The sequence below is a fragment of the Panulirus ornatus genome, chromosome 16, assembly GCF_036320965.1.
Source record: "Panulirus ornatus isolate Po-2019 chromosome 16, ASM3632096v1, whole genome shotgun sequence".
Taxonomy (NCBI): Eukaryota; Metazoa; Arthropoda; class Malacostraca; order Decapoda; family Palinuridae; genus Panulirus; species Panulirus ornatus.
The window spans coordinates 32903263-32925954 of record NC_092239.1 but is presented as its reverse complement, the minus strand read 5'-3'; the positions used below and the strand labels follow the sequence as shown (position 1 = coordinate 32925954).

The 22692-nt window shown below is 36.3% G+C and overlaps 1 protein-coding gene across 5 annotated transcripts in view; it reads left to right on the top strand.

Annotated features, from left to right (window-relative positions):
* LOC139754224 (band 3 anion transport protein-like) overlaps positions 1-22692 on the top strand; it is a 475361-nt gene that overhangs the window by 303856 nt on the left and 148813 nt on the right. For 4 of the 5 annotated variants that reach the window (XM_071671517.1, XM_071671521.1, XM_071671516.1 and 1 more), the window contains 6 exons: positions 1535-1699; positions 4373-4589; positions 5147-5262; positions 11035-11171; positions 12879-13016; positions 16283-16365. In XM_071671517.1, coding sequence (XP_071527618.1) covers positions 1670-1699; positions 4373-4589; positions 5147-5262; positions 11035-11171; positions 12879-13016; positions 16283-16365 — 721 coding nt within the window. In that variant the 5' untranslated portion in view covers positions 1535-1669. Of the gene's footprint in view, positions 1-1427; positions 1443-1534; positions 1700-4372; positions 4590-5146; positions 5263-11034; positions 11172-12878; positions 13017-16282; positions 16366-22692 lie in introns of those variants that run through there. The other variant, XM_071671520.1, reaches the window with a different exon arrangement.

Below are 22692 nucleotides of genomic sequence, written 5' to 3'. Positions count from 1 at the left end.
TCAAGTTCTTTTAAAATGTAATGCAATATGGGGCGCTCTGAGTTGTGGCACTCACCAGCATGTGTACCTCTCTCTCTCTCTCTCTCTCTCTCTCTCTCTCTCTCTCTCTCTCTCTCTCTCTCTCTCTCTCTCTCTCTCTCTCTCTCTCGCACACACACACACACCTGTATAAGTTAAAGATATCACAGTATCTCCCTGGATAGAATGAAGAAAGATACTGATATACAAGCTGTAGATTCATCAGTTGTGCTGTGATATGATACTAATGAGTTGTTTACATCCGTCTGTAGGTAGAGTGCTCTGGTGTGTTTAGAAGTAAGTTAAGGAACCCCTTGGTGACTGGCAATGTTAAAAATTACAATAGCTCCAAATATTTCGTGTTTCGCTCTTCACCTGATTTAGCTAAAACCTTAGTTAAAAGTAAGCCAAATTGGAAGTGTTTATTTGCTGTTAGATGTAAATCATGTAAGGTATACGATGGCCAGACAGGGTAAAACAAGCTGAAAGGGTTTTATTGGCATAGGCAGTCAGTAGGTAGAGGGGACTACCGGAATTTTATTGCTAAACAGCTCATAAGACCTTAACACCCAATCATATCATACCCTTCATCGTATTATGCTACTCTAAATACCTTCATATCTGTCGTAATTGCTGTTATTAATATTAATAGCTGTAAGCTTTCCCCCATTAGCTTCAAAAGCATATCCCATTGTCAACCAAATCATTATGAATGACCTATCAATACAGAATAGCATAAGGAAAATAAACACGCATCTCATTACGCAGGTCAACCATTGACCCCACTCCACCCAACCACCCTGAAAGCTCTTTAACGATCACCACCACCCACTCACTCTCCACCCTCACCCTCTTTAACGGTCGTATCTCAGTTTCTGCCCTGACATGGCAGTAAGTCTACAGGTGTCTGTGTGTGTGTGTTGGTGGTGAGTGTTGAAGCTTTTTTAAATGTTATATACCTTACTGAGGCGGATTTCTTTAGTGAAACATGGAATATAAAGTTTCAATAATAGTCAGTGATCAGAACTCCTAATGAAGTGCTATTATACGAACAGAATATATATATATATATATATATATATATATATATATATATATATATATATATATATATATTGAAGGACGATGAAGAATAGTGTATAGTGCAACACAGGCTTATCTGGCTTGCAGGCGTATGTTGTCGACTAGCTATATATTAATGAATATTTATTAATACATCTGTACTTTCTTTTAGCTTATTTATAGTGAATATTTATACGTATATTTTTTGCTAATATTTTATGTGTTTTAAAACTTTAGAAATAAGAAATGAAGGAAATAAGAAATAATCGATAAAGTTGTCAATACTTTTGTTTACATTAGCATTGTCATGCCGGACGAGACGTAAATAAACACGAGTATCTCTCCCAAAAATTACCGATATGGTATATATTGTTAAGTTTTCATGGACATCCTTCATAGTAAGCAAGAATATGCTTGAGCTCATGAACATACTGATGGAAATTTCCCATTTCAGGTTACATCAGGGCTCGTCAACCCGGTACACACCGTAAGGCAACACAATTCCTACTGGACTGCGGTACATGCACGGAGGGCCAAGCAAGACATCACATAATTGATCAGTTTGTTGTTGTTTAGCCTAATTACCAGGATGGAGAAGATATCATCTTTAGTTAATATGGTAAGAAGAAACAGTGATTATTTACCAGTGTCATTCTATCCAGTGGAAAGTGTTTAGTCATCGAGATTCTGTAATTCTTATTCAAGATTAGGAAAAGAAGTTTTATATATCCATATGAAATAGACTTATTAGCTGAGGTTGCATTCTTGATTATGTCTTTTAAGAATCAACCGACTCGCGGTAACCTAACCCAGTCTAACCTAACTAACCTAACTAAATCCAGTCTTACATTACCCTCATGTCAGAATAAGAATTTGTGAGAATCTTGAGGAATTGCAGCAACTGTTTTACTCAAAAGATAAGTCAGAGTATACATTCACAGATATTTTGATATGTGGAAAGTAGATAAGTACAAAATTTTTTTATTTTTCTCAATTTGCATTCATCAATTAGACATAATTATCCTATATCCTTAGTGTAGTACATATGATTAATTATTCCAGTACTGCCTTTTGTAGCATAAGGTGACCATGAGTTTATATTACATTTTTCGTGTGGCACCATATCGGAAGTATTTTTACTGCATGCATCTAGATACTTTCTATCTTTTTATTAATTTTCATTAACTCCACTCTCATTTAAATGGCGTTAGCGAAAACTGATACTGTCATATACCTTTTGTGGAAAATTATGATCAGAATTTGGTTCTCTACCCCAAATCATGTAGGATGGCTGAGGACAGACACCCAGCCCCAAGCAGACTTGCTATTGTAATCGTTGTTTTTAGTTTGATTAAGCTTGTAAAATTAGAATCTTTAGTTAGGAATGAGATGTAAAGTTTGAATTAAATCGTTTTTTTCATATCTAGCTTCATATTTGAAAAGATGTTTGTATCTTGTAACACAAGATAGGTTTTATTTTCGTTGCGTATCTTGTAACACAAGATAAGTTGTATTTCCGTTGCCAGAATGCAATACAGTTCTTTTTCCAAGGTGTAGTCTTTCTTAATTCTTTTGTTTGGTTTCCTGTCACAGTACCATCAGCCCATGTTGCTTTTCAAAGTTATCTCTTTATTATCCGTATCATTATTGATAAAATGCACTGCTTCAAAGTTATCTCTTTATTATCAGTATCATTATTGATAAAATGCACTGCTCATAATAGTTTTGGAAACAAACATATATATTGTACTTTATTAGTACTTCTTGTGACAGTAGAAAAAGGAAGAAGTACATAAACTTTTCTTTCATTTATAAAGCAGGAGTGGTGTTTAGTACTGTTATTTGATTTTCTTGTTTACTCAATATGTATTAGATTCTGAACACTGCAAAAATTTCTCTGTGGTTTCTGTTTATTCTGATTTTCATCCTGAAATCTGCTACCAATTCCATAGAATGGATTAGGTATATGCATCATCTAAAATTGCTCGTACGCTTCTTCAACCCATGAATTTTCATATTTGTATAAGCATTTTCAAATTTTTACTCTTCATATTAATTCAGTCTGTCAAGTGAGACTACCATTTCCATTCCCACTACCCCCACCAAAAATGCTTCCATTGCATTACTTTTCACATTATTCCATGAGCTTCTTCATTGAAATATCAATAAACCTAATATGTTCTTGTGATACCTATTTGTTATCACATGTTTGTGCACATGGTAAGGGAGCTTAACATATTGGGCCCTTCATCTTTTACTTCTTTTCTTGTTGCATATTTTTCAGTTTTTCAAAGACAATCTCATTTACTTCCTTTTGGCATAGATCGTATCATGAGCTTCCAACTCTGTTGCATAAAAAAAGGCTTTCCCACAAACCTCCATATTTTTTTTATCTTATTTAACAATCAGTTTTGTGCTGAACTCTTTTTAGAGTGGAAGAATTGTTAAATGTTGATAGTCATGATCTCTTAGAAATATATATTTTTTTTCATACGTTTTTGCCATTTCTTGCATTAGCGAGGTAGCATTAAGAACGGAGAACTGAGCCTTAAGAGGGAATATACTCACTTGGCCCCCTTCTCTGTTCCTTCTTTTGGAAAAATTAAAACAGGAGGGGAGGATTTCCAGGCCCCAGTTCCCTCCCCTTTTAGTCGCCTTCTATGACAGGCAGGGAAGACGTGGGAAGTGTTCTTTCTTCCCTATCCCCAGGGATAATATAGTCATCATGTCTTTCCATATTCTCTTTTCGATTTTGGGTAGGTTGAGGACTTCCCTCCTGCCTTCATAGCTCATTCCTGTCAACGTTCAGTTACGTTACCATTCTTGCTGTATTCCCTTGGACTTACCCTAGATAATTTTTCTTTTAAATTTGTCTTATTCCATGTAAAGAATTATTCATCATCAGATTTTGTTATTTTGCCTAGAATTATCATTTTCTTGGTTTGATATTGCTTCAGAGCATTGTTCATGTCATGTATGTAAACCTTTCAGCAACATATGGAGAAAAATGAAAAAAAAAATGGTAACTTTCACTTTTTCTTGGATGATAACCTTTGCACCAACCCTTGGAATCTAATTATGCAGTGAAAGGGTTAAAGGCCCCATCCTGAATGATCCTTTGTTTGTATTATTAGATACTTTGTTTAGTCATCACATTCTTTCACAAAGTATTTAGTACCAAGTGTATGAGGCTGGCATCTTCTACTAGAAAGGATCATATACCTGATTTAGATTCACTTTTAGGATAAGTATTCTAACTCTTGTCATTGCTATAGGAAAGTTTTCATTTCAGTCACCTGCTTATGATGAAGCTACTAAGAAACCCTCATCTGAGCAGTTGAATGAGGACATGGACAAAATGTTTGAAGATGAAGGAGCTAAGGAAGATTTTTCTTTGAGTCATCTTTCTGTCCCAAATACAGCATCTGCACTATGGTCACCTGGTTACAGTGAGGATATACAAATCAGTGAAGCTGATGCCCTACGGATTCGTGAAACTGACATTAAGTGTGAGTTTGTTTAGATTTTTTTCAGTGTAATTGGTAGAATATTCTTGTTCTTAGTGGGATTTATTACAGTAATCTTTCCTCTTGAATTTGGGACTTTTGTCAAATTTGGATTTATATGCAAAATTAATGCTGCAGATACTGCCAGTTCTGGAAAAACAAAAAAACAATAAGGTCCAGTTTTCAGAGTTGTTTAAAAGAGAGGTTATAGTATACCATATGAGATATATGTTTTCTCTTCCTGCTCCTATATATGAAAAAGTGGGAACATTTCAAAGCATGTTTTATTTTACTTTTCAAATTGGCTCATCATCGTTTTTCAAACTTACAAAGGGTGTATGAGCACATACAACATGCACAGGATAGTTGCTTGGAATTTGCATATAAAAAGAAAGTCAAGACAGTACACAAGAACAAATGTTAAAGAGCTACATTGAGTGTAGCCCTAGTAAAGAATTTTATTAATCATTTTATATATGCTTTGAGTACAGGTTAGTTATTACCAGAAATGTTAATGCTTGTAAAAGCCTGAAAACTATACTTATTATTCATATTTACAGTTCACCGAAGTGATAGTTTTCCTCATGTTCACCACCCTCTGAAGCCACATCACCATCGTAGGGGTGGCCGCAAGACCAGCCGTAGTGAAGATCCTGCCCCTGCCTACTCTCGTTTGGTAAGGGATCATTCATCTACTAGTTTTTGATAACCTCTTAATTGTGCAATTCTTAGAAATTACCCTCCATTATGTGCAAAAGAAAAAAGCACTTACAACACATTTACATATTATTTTACATATGCACATTTTTATGTACATTTTATGTATATATGTTTACATATTTTCACAGGCATATTTTGTGTGCATGAATAAATGGTAAAATCATATTTTCATCAAAATATAAACGTTCACATAACACTTTTTAATAGAAAAAATTAACCACAATAGTGGATGTGTAAGTCAGTTATCATACCAAAATGATGTATGTGCACTCTTTGGTTGAGCTGTAAGCGATTGAGATCAATTATATTTTTTCCTACTATGGTGTTTGTCAGCGAGTGAAACCTATGGGTAGTTAGTGGAAGGAATCATCAGCTGGGATTTTAGGTGATGGAGGGAGCTAGTAAAAGATCATATGACATAACTCATTGAGTGGTGATGGAGCAGTAGTAATATAACTCATGATACATGGAGCAGCAAAAGATATATCAGTTTTGTCATGTCTAGATGCAGGTTATGTAGACTTGATGCTGTAAAATTTAAGATATTTAGGCTTACATGTGTCCAAAGGGAGATATAGTATGCTTATGTCATAGGATAAAAGACATGTCACAAACTTCCTGTGGATTCGAGAAATGATAATGTGGAAAGCAAAGGATGAAATAGAGCAATCTGGGTATTTGAAGAAAATGGCATTGTAAATGTAAAGTTCATGGAGATATAGAAAGGTGCAACAAGATATTACAGAATAAAGTTGAACTGACAGGTCAGCAAATGGAGTTACACGGGAATAAACTTGAGAATCATGAAAACAAATTAGATTCTCAGAAAAAATTGATGAATGTGAAATCTTGCTAAAACCACAGGAGTGCAACAACTTAGGTAAAGAGTACATATAGATATGAGGGAAAGACAGGTAAAAGAACCAATGATCTGTGATGAGGTTTTATGCTGGAAGACAGTAAATTCCTGATTTAGAAGGCTGGAAACAGAGTAGTAATGCAGAAGACTCATCCCCATCGACTAATATCCTTGGCATATCAGCTTAAAGGAAAATAGCAGTGAAGGAACACTTTACAGTATAGGAAACTGTAAATGAAAAATGTGTGCAAAGTAATTAGAACCACCAGATACCTTTGGGAATGGGCTCATTAGTCATTGCAGGTAGAAAAGTCTCATTTCAAATAACCATAGTTGTAAAACTTCCAAAACTTGAATGCCTGCATATTTAACATCCTGACATTTTGTTGACACATGTAATATCATTAAAAAACCCATGCACCCTTTCAGATGACATCATTCAGAGGTATGATCCATTTCAAAAGTTCACCAAATGGTATAAGCAGCACCCCATCCTTTTCCATGCAAACTCATAAGTAGGGGAAAAATGAAAAAAAAAGATATTTATAGATATTTGTAGGTATTTGTTTGCTTTATATATTTTATAATGTTATGATGACCTTGATGATTGTATTGATGGTATTTAATATGTTTTTTTTCATTCAGTATGGCAGGAGAATGAGGTATGAACATGAATATGTAAGAATAGGTAGTATACAAGCAAAAACGGTGTGTTTAAAGTGAAAATGTTTATAAGTATATATTGCATTGCTCAGTAAACTTACTTCATAATGGTGATATTGGTATTAGATTTAGTATTTGATATATGTAGTATTACAGAACAAACATTTATGAACAAATACATGTGGAAAAAAGATGATTGATGAAAACAATATCTGTAATTGAAATTGTTTATAAACATTTGTGAATTGATCACCATAAGCTAGTGCAACTCAGGTTCACCTTGTGGGTGACAACAGGACCCCTTCTAGGTCCCCCAGATTGTTAAGACTCGTACCAAAATGGTACACGAGTTTCTGAATTTTGAATTAGAGACAGTAGTGTTTAGGTATTTCTTAGTTATTTCTGTGTTTATTGCTATTGTTCTGTACTCATAGCTGCATTGAACAAGCATCCATCCCAACCTCTTCAAACAGTGTCTAATAGGTAGAGTGTATAGTGGTGCTCATAGTTTATGACCCTCTAAGGAAGTACGGTGACCCCAAAACAGTTGGACATAGATATCAATTAAGGAACCATGAGGATAGTAGAGGAAGCAAGAGGACACTCCCTCCTCAGACATGGTAAATTCCTGATGATCAGGATTTTATTTACAGGGAAGCAGAGGCTGCATAGATGTAGACTCCTGGAGATATAGAGTCAAATAAACATACCTCCTTAGAAAGTGCAAAGGAGAAATTCCTGTATTAGCACATTGCAGAGCCATTGAAACCAGGAGAGCTAATGCACCATCTCTGCTAAACCTTGTCTGTGCATATAGTAACATGGATATTGAGTGTATTAGGAATGATACAGCAGTTAGAAAAAGTGATCAGATATTGCTTGAGTTTAACTATTAACTATGTGGTTGAAAAAAGAAAAATTGTGGATAGCAGAAGGATGACATAACTCAAAGCAGAAGTATGATCATGGTAACTACCTAGACCTAAACAAGTTCTTTGAGAGTATAGTTTGGGAAAGAGAATTATATAACAGGAGTTTAGACCATTGCAGTAGAAAGATCTGTGAAATCTACCATAGAGGGTTTGAAGATATATACTTTTGCTGTACATAGAAGAGATAAGTTTAAAAAGAGAGCGCATGTTCAATAAAGAATGCCAAAAAGAAAAAGAATGTAGAGATGGATTGTGGAGGAGCTGTAAACAACACTGCAGCTAGTCAGCATTTGAATGGTAGAAGAGCAAAAGATGAGTAATGGAAGATTCAGAATGAGAAGAGAAACTTGTAAAAGAATATTCGGGACAAGGCAAAGGACACTCCAAAACTTTTCCAAAAGTTCATCATAATCATATAAGTTGAAGTACATCTGATCAGGCAAAGGGATTCAGAGGAAAGAAGTACTGAGAATGGTGAATAAATATTTGAGGAACTTATTGATCAGTTTACAAGTATTAACATGTTGGTGAAAACTGTTGCCCCAACACCAGCAAGATGGGATGATAAAGAAGATGTGGATTGTATTGAAGCTGTGGAATTCTTCATCTTTTGTGTTCCCAAGAACTTTATACCTTTCAGAGTCAGTCTAAGAAGCTCAAATTAGTCTCTCCTGTTTTACTTCTTCTTGTTCATATTCTCTTTCCTCTAATCTAAGATGGGTGTGATTGGGGCATGCTTTTACTCATGCCATGTCAGCAAGTGAAAACAGAAATGCTGAAAATGAAACATTTAAATCTTAAAAAGTAAACCTATTGTTATACAGTCGTGGAAAATTTATCTGTGGAACATCAACTGCATGTTTAGTTAAAATTCTTTTAAGATTTTCATGGCCTCACTTATGCAATTGTAGGCATTGGTAAAAGCTAATATTGTTAATGGCACCTTATGGTGTCTTCTGTAGGTGCTGCTGGTGATATGAACAGGAGCTGACATGGTAGCTGGAATACTTGCATGTGTCGAACAAAGTACCCAGCTGGAGTTGTCAGCTCAACTATTGAAATCTTGACTGCAAAATGTGTTGGACACAGCATCTTGTAAACTTATAGGAGTCCTTGGTAATGCAACTCTGGATAAAAGCTGCTAAGAGCACATCTTTACCCTCTGTTGATCCGGCAAGTACTGATTGATGAATGTTTGCTCCCAGCTAGTTGCTAGGGGAGGGTGGAGTTATTGAGGTGTGACTTAAAACTGAGCTGTTTTTGATGGCTACTTTGTAATTTTGCTAAGGTTTTGAGACTTTGGTAAGAGACTGGCAAGAAATAAAATTGAATACAGAGCAGTTCAGACTTAGTACAGCTAAAGCTACTCGGTAAACTCAATCAAAGATGAATACTTTTGTTTTCATTTCATAAATAAAAATAGATGAATACTTTTGTCTTTAGCTGATGTACTTAAAAACTAGATATTGAAATGGTCTCTGTTGACACAGCTTCATAAGTTGAAGGTACAAATCTTAGTTGAGATACAAATAAGATACAAATCTTAGTTGAGTGTCTAAGATGTCTGGTGGTTGTATTTATTTTATTTTTTTTATTTTACTTTGTCACTGTCTCCCGCGTTAGCAAGGTAGCACAAGGAAACAGATGAAAGAATGGCCCAACCCACCCACATACACATGTATATACATACACGTCCACAAACACCACATATACATACCTATACACCTCAATGTATACATATATATACATACACAGACATATACATATATACCCATGTACATAATTTATACTGTCTGCCTTTTTTCATTCCCATCGCCACCCCACCACATATGGAATAACAACACCCTCCCCCCCTCATGTGTGCGAGATAGTGCTAGGAAAAGACAACAAAGGCCCCATTCATTCTCACTCGGTCTCTAGCTGTCATGTAATAATGCACCGAAACCACAGCTCCCTTTCCACATCCAGGCCCCACAGAACTTTCCATGGTTTACCCCAGATGCTTCACATGCCCTGGTTCAATCCATTGACAGCACGTCGACCCTGGTATACCACATCGCTCCAATTCACTCTATTCCTTGCACGCCTTTCACCCTCCTGCACGTTCAGGCCCCGATCACTCAAAAATCTTTTTCACTCCATCTTTCCACCTCCAATTTGGTCTCCCACTTCTCCTCATTCCCTCCACCTCTGACACATATATCCTCTTTGTCAATCTTTCCTCACTCATTCTCTCCATGTGACCAAACCATTTCAAAACACCCTCTTCTGCTCTCTCAACCACACTCTTTTTATTACCAAACATCTCTCTTACCCCATTGTTACTTACTCGATCAAACCACCTCACACCACATATTGTCCTCAAACATCTCATTTCCAGCACATCCACCCACCCTCCTGCACACAACTCTATAGCCCACGCCTCACAACCATACAACATTGTTGGAACCACTATTCCTTCAAACATACCCATTTTTGCTTTCCAATAGGGGAGAAAGAATACTTCCCACGCATTCCTCATGTGTCGTAGAAGGCGACTAAAGGGGACGGGAGCGGGGGGCTAGAAACCCTCCCCTCCTTGTATTTTAACTTTCTAAAAGGGGAAACTGGTGGTTGTATAAGCGTGTATTCAGTTAACATTGTTACCAACCTCAGTGATGACGTCATAATTACCACAGCTTTTGCAGTGATAGGGCTAGCTTGTTACTAAACTTCCTCTTAACTCAAACACTACTTACATGCCATGTAGGGATTTGAGGTGTTCAAAAAATATGTGCAGTGATCCATGACTTTGTCTTAGATTAGTGGGAAAACTATGTATGCAGCCATCAGGCTTGGTACTAGCAGCTAGCTATAGCTGCAGGTACATGTTAACTTGTGTGTTCATATGTAATACAGTACTTTCTGTTGTTATAAATTTTCAGTGAACCTAGGATGGAATTGAATAATTAAGGTATGAGTCTGGATGAAAAGAATATTTATATTTGTCCTTTTGATGTCATAAGATTTTCTGACACTAAATCCTATATTTTTCAGTTACTGGAAGTTTTGGCTGTAAATTGCTAGACTTCTGCCAAATTGCCTTTGCTCCCATATATTCTGTATTTCCTGTTATATACATTTCAGATGAAATGATGTTTATAGTATTGTAAAGGGAGTTATTTTACATGTGAGACTTAGCAGCTTAGCAGAATCTGACACCAGAGAAAGCAGTATTGAAAATGTGTAAACTGTAGTTCTTATTAAGAAAATTTAAGATTTTAATCTCCAACAGGAGAAGCAAGAAGAAGAAGAGGATGAAGAAAAAAAAGCAGAAGAAGAAGAAGAAAAAGAGGAGGAGAAGGGAAAGCCCCAGCCTGGCGTAAGCTTTGAAGTAGGAGATCCAGACCTTAATGATGGATGGTCTACTGGGTGAGACATTAATTTTTTCAGTTGTTTTTATTTCATGAACTCACTCTTGTCTTTTGAGCCATGGTGATAATTATGTGTTTGGTGACATATACTTCTCAGTTTATTCACTTTCAGCTTGTTATTTCATCCCTTACTCTGTTCATATACAACTCAGATAATGTAGAATTACTGTACTTCCTTATGTCTTCTCTTGATAGTTTTTTGCTATGACCTCTGATTACTCTGTCTTTGTGTGTTTAGACTTGAAGGCTGTAATGAGGTTTATCTTTATTCTTCTCTCTTCCATGTTGGCAAATTCATAGCTTCTAACCTTTCCTAGTACATGGCTCCCATATTTCAGATACTCTCTGGTGCTCTCTTTTTATTCCATCTCTGTTGAATATCTATGATTAGTTTGTTGTGTTGATCGACCCTGAGGTATATATTTCGATTGTCTAAGGTGAGCTATGAATAGTTTATTGAATATTTCCTGATTTTTATACTAAAATGCAGTCTGATACACAATTGTAGATAATATGCCTTTTGAAGATTTTCCTAATGTGGTGTTTTGGCGAAAGGTTAAGTACTGTGTTGGCCCTTAAGTCCCTTCACTCATAGGTTTATATAGTTTACTTTCAGATTAGATTTGGCTCCTTTTCCATTTATCAGCATTTGTATGCATTTCTTTCATTCCTTCTTTTGTATGATTTAGTTTACCTAACCTCACTGTCTTAGTGAATGACTTAGTGTACCTGATCTCTCTGTCTTAATGGTTAGAATGATATACTAGACTGTCTAGTGTCTAGATATTCCCATATTTTGCCTCCAGATTTTTTTTTTCAGTCTGCTCACCTTTTGACGTTTCAGAGTATGAAAAGCCCAATTTAATTCTTTATTTGTATCAGGTTTCCTGGCCTGATTTAATACCACCTGTTTGCAGTACTCCATTTACAATACAATTTTAACTGCTCATCCATTTTTAGCTTGACCATATTTTTGTTTTTTATTTCATGAACTTAACTTTTACTTAGTGTGTTAAGTGAAAAAACAAAATTTTTTGAATGTAGAAGTCCATGTTTTACTAAACTGAATATGGATTGAATATATTTATGAGTGAATTGGAGACTGTATATACTTGATCCAGCTGGTGAAACTGGGAATAGAATAATAATGATACATGATTTGTTAGATGAATAGACAGGTAATTCCTATTTACTTTTATTTGAAAATTACTTTTTTGAAGTTGTTGTTGGATGAAATATAATTCTATTGTACATCTAGGATAGGGACTCTGATATATAGCAAACTTGTTTTGTCATCAGTCTTTGTCACAGTATAGATAGGTAAATAGATAGGTAAATAGATAGGTAAATAGACAGTTAGATGTAGAATTGTCCAAAGTTTGCTGATTATAAATGTGTGTGTGTGTGTGTGTGTGTATATATGTATGTATGCACTCATTCCAGGCATTACCAGATTCTCCATACTTATGGTTATGCCATGAGTGAAAAGTCTTTTTTGATGAGGTTGTGTGATTAGAGTTTGATCTCTTTAAAGTTCTTCTCACTCCATAGGAGTCTGTCCTTTCGTTCCATTGATTTAAATGTAGTCTTGAAACTGCAGGAACCCCTAAAGAAGGGGTCCTAGTGTTATAGGGAAATGATAATGTACCCGTTCCATATATCATTTTCTAATTAGTACTCATTATTTGAGCCTTTTTTCTTCTAGGAAATGGAAAGATTCCAAAGGAAATGTAGAAAATGTTAGCAGTCGCTTAAAAGAAACTCCCCACAGAGACTCCACTATTGAGCCTGATTCTGAAAGTGAGGAACGTTCACCATTATTGGCAGATGATTCAAAGCTCAAGTAAGATTATGGTTTTGTTTGTCATCAAGAAATTGATATATATGCAGTTGAGTGGGAGATGTATAAAAGAAAGAGACAGGAGGTCAAGAGAAAGGTGCAAGAGGTGAAAAAGAGGGCAAATGAGAGTTGGGGTGAGAGAGTATCATTAAATATAGGGAGAATAAAAAGATGTTCTGTAAGGAGGTAAATAAAGTGCGTAAGACAAGGGAGCAAATGGGAACTTCAGTGAAGGGTGCTAATGGGGAGGTGATAACAAGTAGTGGTGATGTGAGAAGGAGATGGAGTGAGTATTTTGAAGGTTTGTTGAATGTGTTTGATGATAGAGTGGCAGATATAGGGTGTCATGGTTGAGATGGTGTGCAAAGTGAGAGGGTTGGGGAAAATGATTTCGTAGACAGAGAAGAGGTAGTAAAAGCTTTGTGGAAGATGAAAGCCGGCAAGGCAGCAGGTTTGGATGGTATTGCAGTGGAATTTATTAAAAAGGGGGTGACTGTATTGTTGACTGGTTGGTAAGGTTATTTAATGTATGTATGACTCATGGTGAGGTGCCTGAGGATTGGCGGAATGCCTGCATAGTGCCATTGTACAAAGGCAAAGGGGATAAGAGTGAGTGCTCAAATTACAGAGGTATAAGTTTGTTGAGTATTCCTGGTAAATTATATGGGAGGGTATTGATTGAGAGGGTGAAGGCATGTACAGAGCATCAGATTGGGGAAGAGCAGTGTGGTTTCAGAAGTGGTAGAGGATGTGTGGATCAGGTGTTTGCTTTGAAGAATGTATGTGAGAAATACTTAGAAAAGCAAATGGATTTGTATTTAGCATTTATGGATCTGGAGAAGGCATATGATAGAGTTGATAGAGATGCTCTGTGGAAGGTATTAGGAATATATGGTGTGGGTGGCAAGTTGTTAGAAGCAGTGAAAAGTTTTTATCGAGGATGTAAGGCATGTGTACGTGTAGGAAGAGAGGAAAGTGATTGGTTCTCAGTGAATGTAGGTTTGCGGCAGGAGTGTGTGATGTCTCCATGGTTGTTTAATTTGTTTATGGATGGGGTTGTTAGGGAGGTGAATGCAAGAGTTTTGGAAAGAGGGCCAAGTATGAAGTCTGTTGTGGATGAGAGAGCTTGGGAAGTGAGTCAGTTGTTGTTGTTCGCTGATGAAACAGCGCTGGTGGCTGATTCATTTGAGAAACTGGAGAAGCTGGTGACTGAGTTTGGTAAAGTGTGTGAAAGAAGAAAGTTAAGAGTAAATGTGAATAAGAGCAAGGTTATTAGGTACAGTAGGGTTGAGGGTCAAGTCAATTGGTAGGTAAGTTTGAATGGAGAAAAACTGGAGGAAGTAAAGTGTTTTAGATATCTGGGAGTGGATCTGGCAGCGGATGGAACCATGGAAGCGGAAGTGAATCATAGGGTGGGGGAGGGGGCGAAAATCCTGGGAGCCTTGAAGAATGTGTGAAAGTCGAGAACATTATCTCGGAAAGCAAAAATGGGTATGTTTGAAGGAATAGTGGTTCCAACAATGTTGTAGGGTTGCGAGGCGTGGGCTATGGATAGAGTTGTGCGCAGGAGGGAGGATGTGCTGGAAATGAGATGTTTGAGGACAATGTGTCGTGTGAGGTGGTTTGATTGAGTAAGTAATGTAAGGGTAAGAGAGATGTGTGGAAATAAAAAGAGCGTGGTTGAGAGAGCAGAAAAGGGTGTTTTGAAATGGTTTGGGCACATGGAGAGAATGAGTGAGGAAAGATTGACCAAGAGGATATATGTGTTGGAGGTGGAGGGAACGAGGAGAAGTGGGAGACCAAATCGGAGGTGGAAAGATGGAGTGAAAAAGATTTTGAGTGATCTGGGTCTGAACATGCAGGAGGGTGAAAGGAGGGCAAGGAATAGAGTGAATTGGATCGAAGTGGTTTACCGGGGTTGAAGTGCTGTCAGTGGATTGAATCAGGGCATGTGAAGCGTCTGGGGTAAACCATGGAAAGTTGTGTGGGGCCTGGATGTGGAAAGGGAGTGGTTTCGGGTATTATTGCATGACAGCTAGAGACTGAGTGTGAACGAATGGGGCCTTTGTTGTCTTTTCCTAGCGCTACCTCGCACACATGAGGGGGGAGGGGGATGGTATTCCATGTGTGGCGAGGTGGCGATGGGAATGAATAAAGGCAGACAGTGTGAATTGTGTGCATGGGTATATATGTATGTGTCTGTGTGTGTATATATATGTGTACATTGAGATGTATAGGTATGTATATTTGCGAGTGTGGATGTGTATGTATATACATGTGTATGGGGGTGGGTTGGGCCATTTCTTTCATCTGTTTCCTTGCACTACCTCGCAAACGCGGGAGACATCGACAAAGCAAAATAAATAGATATAAATAAAAATGTATAACGAAGGCTATTTTTACATTGTTTTCTCATATCTTCATCTGTGCAATGTCATTACTTTGCTTTCTTTGATAAAACATGCAAAATTTCAAAGATTTTGTGTCAGCATTCACTTATTACATTTACCTACATATTTATTTCAGTTTATGGTGCCTCTTTATTTTTCCCTTTGTATCCTCGGGAGATAGAATACTTCCCACATATTCTCTGCTTGTCACAGAAGGTGACTAAAAGGGGAGGGAGCGGGGGCTGGAAATCCTCCCCTCTTGTTTTTTAATTTTCCAAAAGAGGAACAGAGAAGGGGGCCAAGTGAGGATATTCCCTCAATGGCTCAGTCCTCTGTTCTTAACACTACATCGCTAATGCGGGAAATGGTGAATAGTATGAAAAAAATTATTTTTATTATACTTTGTCGCTGTCTCCTGCGTTAGTGAGGTAGCACAAGGAAACAGACGAAATAATGGGCCAACCCCCCACATACACATGTATATACATACATGCCCACATACACACATGTACATATCAAAGTATGCATATGTATACAGACACATACATATATATTTTTTTCTTTTTCATACTATTTGCCGTTTCTCGCGTTAGCGAAGTAGCGTTAAGAACAGAGGACTGGGCCTTTGAGGGGATATTCTCACCTGGCCCCCTTCTATGTTCCATCTTTTAGAAAATTAAAAAAAAAAAAATATATATATATATATATATATATATATATATATATATATATATATATATATATATATATATATATATTTATACCCATGTATATATTCATACTTGCTGCCTTCATCCATTTCCTTTGCTACCCCACCACACAGGAAATACTATTCACCATGAAGTGAGTACCCTTTTGATAGTTACTTTTTTATTTCAGACCTTGCATTCGACCAGTGGATTCTGATATTCAGTACATTGATGAGTCAGCTCGTAAGAAGACGCGTGTCCAGTTTGATATCGGTATGCATGTGGTTGGGTTACCTAATCATAATTGTGGGCCTAATCCTGCACCTTGCATCCTTAAGTTCCAACCTCACCTAAAAGCATTTTCTGCTATGTCTGTTTCTAGTCTTTTAGTCCCTGCATTATCATCACAGTTTAGTATCCACAGTCATATTAGCAGTCATCACTTTTAAGTATTTGTTTTTCTTTTAGAATCTAGAAGTAGGAAATACACACTTTATATAAATGTTATCATCCCCATCATTATACCAAGTACAGATTCTCATCGTACATTACAGTATAGGAGCCTTTCTTTGTAAAAACACATGCATAATCTTATTCTTTCTTTTGTAACGTTGAGTTTTTGGCCAATTTCTCATTCAAGAATGTGGAAAGACAAGTGTTAGGGTTTTTGTGGCTGAAGTTACCAGTTGACTGCATAGCCTCATAATATAGCATTACACTCCTCACATTGACTTATACCTGTGGGACTCTACATGTTCTTCAGTGAGCAAGCTAGATGCCATTGCCCCAGCAACTGTGCCTCACTTCATCAATGCCAAGTGTATTGATGTGGGAGGCTGCTGAAATATCCTAGGATCACAAAATGTGATGGGTTTTTTTTTTAATGGGTTTTGCTGCCATGAAGAAAGCCTGAGTTACAATTCATACATAGTCATCCTTCTTTACCCTTCTCATGTAAATTTTGTGTAGGCTTAAAGATAAATTCCATATATATATATATATATATATATATATATATATATATATATATATATATATATATATATATATATATAGATATATATTTGAAAGCTTTATTCCAGTGATCCCTGAAAGCATTGGAAAGCTTTTTGAAATGCTGAAATAGCTTTGACTTTTTCCTGCCGTATTTGGGGCTTTCTCATAGATATATTGTTAAGTCGTAAGTAGTTTATTACTGTTGAATTATGTAAGCTTTGAAATTCGTTTCAGAAGAAAGATGCTGTTCATTATATGGCCTAGAGAGCCTGTTATATTTGTATTAAATGTAAAGTTTTAGCTCTTTTGCTAAAAGCACTTTTGTCAACCTTTGTTGTACCTCTTTTCCTTTGCTAAACCATTTGATGATACTATTTCTGCCTGTTTTATTGACAAAAAAAATCATTTGGCTCTCTTCCTTATAACCACACCTTGGATGACTCTAACTTTCCCTAACCCTTTGATGCTCCTTTAACTAATCTATTCCACTCTTGATAATCTCCTTTCACATGCTCCAAAAGGGACTTTTCCCTCTGGACACAGTCATGGTGTATGGAGCAGTTGTATCTGTCCTCATATTTTCAAGGAGTGTGTTTCTGAACATGCACCTGTGCTTCCCCATCTTTTCATTTTCTTTATAAAAGCCAAAACTTTGTCTAATTGGAATCATGCATTCTTACAACCTGTCCCTAAGAAAGATGGCTAACTATTTTCTTTTTGTTGTGACTTCTATTTCCATAGTCTTTGAATTCCTCGCCAACTACTATTTTCTTAAAACATTTTTTGAATCTCTCAATTTTTTCTGTTTTCATAAGTTTGTCTTTGCAAGGCAGTGCTTACCAATTTTTGCCCATATTTTTCTAAAGCCCCTCAAAACTTTCCCATCTCATTTGATGGATTTGTAATTCCACATCCCAGCACAGTAAATTTACTTATCACTAACATTTAACTTAGTTTGGAAATGCCTCTGCAAATATACTGTCTTCTCCCCAAAATATGGGAGATCTGTTCAGATGCTTTTCCTTTTTTTTTTTTCATAACTGTTGCTTTGATTATACAAAGGATTGATCCTTCCATGTATGGAGTTCTGCTGTCATATATAGGGAGTTTCCATCAGTGGATACCTTACAAGGCAGTCATTACTCTCCAGTTTCCTACTCTGACCTTGCAGTTGATCCAGATGTCTAATATTGCAGTTTCATTTCACCTTACCTCTTCTATAGATAGTGCTTTTGTTTCTGCTTCTGATAACAGGCTGCATGAGTGCCCTTGCCCTTAGCAAGACTAAATAATATTTTCATTATGATTACTTTGTGGCTGCTGTGTTACCAGTTTCTTTCTCTACACTGCAAAAGTTTGTAGCTCTTTACCCATTCATGTCTTTCCCAGCATCTGTGACCAAGTGCTTTTTAAAAGGTAGACTTACTATTTCATTCAAAACTCTCAGAATAATTTTCCTCTTTTCTTCTCTCCTTTGAATCTTTTCATATTTCATTTGAGGCCTAGCCATGTAATAGTCTTCTGTTTGTGGAATTCCCACCATAAGAATAGTGATATACAATATGTAGTGATTGAGACTGTCTTTTTTTTTTTTTTTTTTTATAAAACTTTGGTTATACTCCTTCAAAGAATTTTTTTCATTGTACATGATTATATGTAGTAGTGCAATCTGGCCATCAGTTCATAGGATTTATTGGTCAGCCATTTGTGTAGTAGCATTTGAAATTAGGAATATCTCCATATCAGGAAGGCAGAATTTAGACTTGCAGGTTGTTAAGTCTCTTAAAAGCAAATTGCTTATTTTCACAAACTCTGAGTGAACACCTGTTTTCTTTACGAACTACTTTTTTTTTTTTTTACACAAGTGGCAGACATTATTGTACTTTATGAAGTAATGAATTACCCCTAGATTAATGTCATATCTTTGAGAAAGCATCAAATGGGCAATCTTTTTGTAGATGAATTTATTAAAAGCATTCCATGGTATTCACAGGACTAGTAGACACATGTTCTGAAACTTTTGTCTTCATATTCTTCAGCTCTTCTTTGTTGCAATTTAAGAACATTCTAAGTGTCTTGCAAATTAAAGTAATTTTGATATCCTGCACTTTCAACATTTGAATCTGGAATTTTTTTGATTTGTACATTTCATTCTTCTTTTTTTTCCAAAATTTCATCCATTTTTCCCTGTTATATGTTTCTTATCCAGTTTCTGTTTTCCTTAGTTTGCTTGCTCCTGACTACAATCCTTTCCTCAGCCCTCCTCCCAGCCATATTATGACTTTTTCCATGTGTAAGGTGCCCATACATATTTATCTCCCCTTATGAACATGAGAATTACTGGAAGTGTATTGAAGAGCTTATGAAAAATGAGCCTCTTCATTCATTGCAGGCGCAGTTTGGTATGTATTGATACATGTATATACAAGTGTTTTGGTGTTTGGTTGATTAAGAAAAATGTACTTACAGTTTTGAGAATGGATCTGGATAACTGTGGTAATTGGGTATGCCAAAGAGGATGTCTTTTTAACACTATAACAGGTGCCTTATTTATCTCATCAGCCATGAGGACTTGATAAGATATATCCTGTGACTGAGAGTAAATAATCATTCCTCATCCTTAATGTCTGTGACTTCATTTTCTTTTTTATTTGGGGTGAATTCTGATAATAAAAGTTATGAGGGGTCTTGAAATATTGAAGTTCAGGCATTATTAAATAAATCAAAATATAATTGTATTGTTTTCCCACATGTGGTAAGCAGTGAAGAGAATATTATTGCATCATGGTCTAATCCATAAATTGGTGATAGTTTACAAAGATTAAAGATAACAGGGTTTACTATATGACATCCATTAACCTGTTCACTGTATGAGATCAGTTAACATAACAAGAAAGTATGTCAGAAAATAAGGATTTAAATTTTAAGGCATGACAGTAACATTATTTATATGTATTGTGAATTATGCATTTGATCTTTATGGGTAGACTTAAATCTTTAAGTTTTAGATTTCTAACACATTATCATCTGTTTTGTAAATAGATCTCAGTTGAGACTGGTCATTTTCTTGTGTTTATAACAAATGTAATATCTTTTTACTGGCAATAACATTTATATATTTTTCTCTGCATAACAAGAAGTAAACCTGTGGCACCAGTCACTTTCATAAGGTTCATAATGTACTGCTGCCTCACAACAATTTAATCTAAGTACCCACAAAAAAGTTCCCATAAACAGTTTATATTTTCATGGAACTCTTGGATCAGCTTTCAATATAACAAGATTCAACGACAGATTTTTTAAACAATCTTGTGAAAATTGAGTTTTGAACTCATGAAAAGCTATTTCTCCCTACAGGGAGAACCCATGAGCAAGCAAAATGAGAGAGCCTTGCTCCAGGTGGGATGACAAGAAGGCAGTATTCCACTACTGTATCATCTTGTTGTTTTTACTCGCGTTGCTAGAGTTTGCCTCTGCCATTGGCCTGTTAAAGGTGAGGCAGTAAAGGCTAAGAAGTGGCACTGGAGTTCATCAGTTATGGAGACTCTTTTGCCATGGCCACCCCATTGAGGGAGCTTCTGGAGGGAACAGGTATCAGAGATGTAGATAGATAGATAGATAGATCGATAAATTTTATCCACCACTTGCCCCTAAATGTTGGATCAACATGAACAAACCAGTGGTTGTAACCAACTCCACTTTAGCTTAGCAGCTGTTTCATGAATTATTTCCATATTCTAAATAAATAAACACCAAAAGCTTGGTCTTAGGAAAGTAGAAAGCTATAGAGCAGGAATTAAAAGAGGGTGGAGTTCAAGGAGGATAAGAAGAGTAAAGATAGGCTTGCTCACTGGCCTCTTTCATAAAATGAAGCAGTGTTTCAAAGTGCAGAAGTCATTTTCTTTATAACAGGTTTAATTCTCTGCTTGAAAAGTGAAATTGTACCCAAATGAAGAGGGTGAAAAACTTTTGTACTAGTATATGCAAAAAGTGGTGGGCAGTTGTACAGGAAGGTATATTTGAAAGACTTGCTAAAGATTCAAAATAAGAAGAAATCCAGGAAAAGATGCTGAAAGGTTTTATGGCTAGAATGTAATTAAAAGAGGTCTTTTGATAACAAGCGTCATTAACATAAGACTGTAATTCCTCTTATAGACTTGAAAATATTCTTGCAAGAAAAGAAAAACTAACAAAGACCTTTTCTTAACAAACTGTGCCACAGACATTTAGTCAGTGTTGGTTTATGTTTAAAGGTTTGTCAAAGGATCTCACTTTATTAACAGCATTGTGGAAAAAAAAGTTGAAGCATTTCCAAGGAAGTTAGCCTTTGAAGTCTAGCTTTACAATATGAAATAAATTTCCTCCTTAAAGAATAGTAGTAATACATACTTTATGAGCCAGAATGAAAGCGATGCTGTCTAGATAAAGGACATTTTTTGTTCCCTACACAGTTGTGTAGGACAGATATCTAGAAGAGGTATTAATCCATGAAGCAGATGATGGTGAAGGGGTGCAAGGAGCCTTAAGGCTCCTTCAGGATGTCATTTTTTTTCGTACTTGATCAGCTTTTTCCACTTTGTTAGGTAGTGCTGGGAACAGATGAAGAAAGGTCCTGTTCCTTCACATTCATTTTCTGTCTATCACATGTAGTGTTCCAAAACCACTGCTCTCTATCCACAACCAGGCCCCATAAACCTTTCCATGGTTTACCTCGGCTGTTTCACATTCCCTGATTCAGTCTATTGACAGCATGTTGACCCCTGTATACTTCACTCTATCCAGTGCACGTTTTTCACCCTCCTCAAAATACTTTTCACCCCATCCTTCCATCTCCAATTTGGTCTCTCCTTCTTGTTCCCTTCACTTCTGGCACATATGTTGTCTTTGTCAACCTTTCCTCACTTATATTGTCCATATGTTCTGACCATTATAGCATTTTTCTCTAGTACATTTTCTTACTTGATCGAATCACCTCACACCACATACTGTCCTCAAACATTTCATTTCTAAATCATCCACCCTCCTCTGTTCATCCTCGTCTGTTCATCCTCGTCTGTAGGCCATGCCTTGCATCCATATATTTTTGCCACATTCACTCCCAGTTATCTAAAACACTTCACTGAAAATGGTTAATGTGATTAGGGTAATGAGTAGATGTGTTAATTAGGCTCTTAACTAAACCACAAATGTTACTGCTTGAAGACAATGTTGAGTAGGGAAAGATTTGAGGAAGCAGATGAACTGCCAATTAGGAAATTGCAAAAGAAAATACTTGCTCTGTCACACAATCATCTTTGATGATGTACACTGCTAAGCTCTATACTCCTTTTAGATATATCATTGAGGATATTGTATCATGATTTTTTCAATCATTGAATGAGGTTGAATGGATACGCCAACTCTGTTATCCCTAGAATTGTAGAGTTTTGGGCTGGACAATTAAGACTGAATAACTTCGTCTGTGTTGTGGCTGTATTGGAAGGCTTTGGGCGTAGATGGCTCTGGAGCAGTCAGCACTTATTATCATCTGTTCCTTATCATATCCATTGCACTCTGATTGACTTTTGTGAGAAAGAAAGTGATTTTAACCAAATGGACACCCAA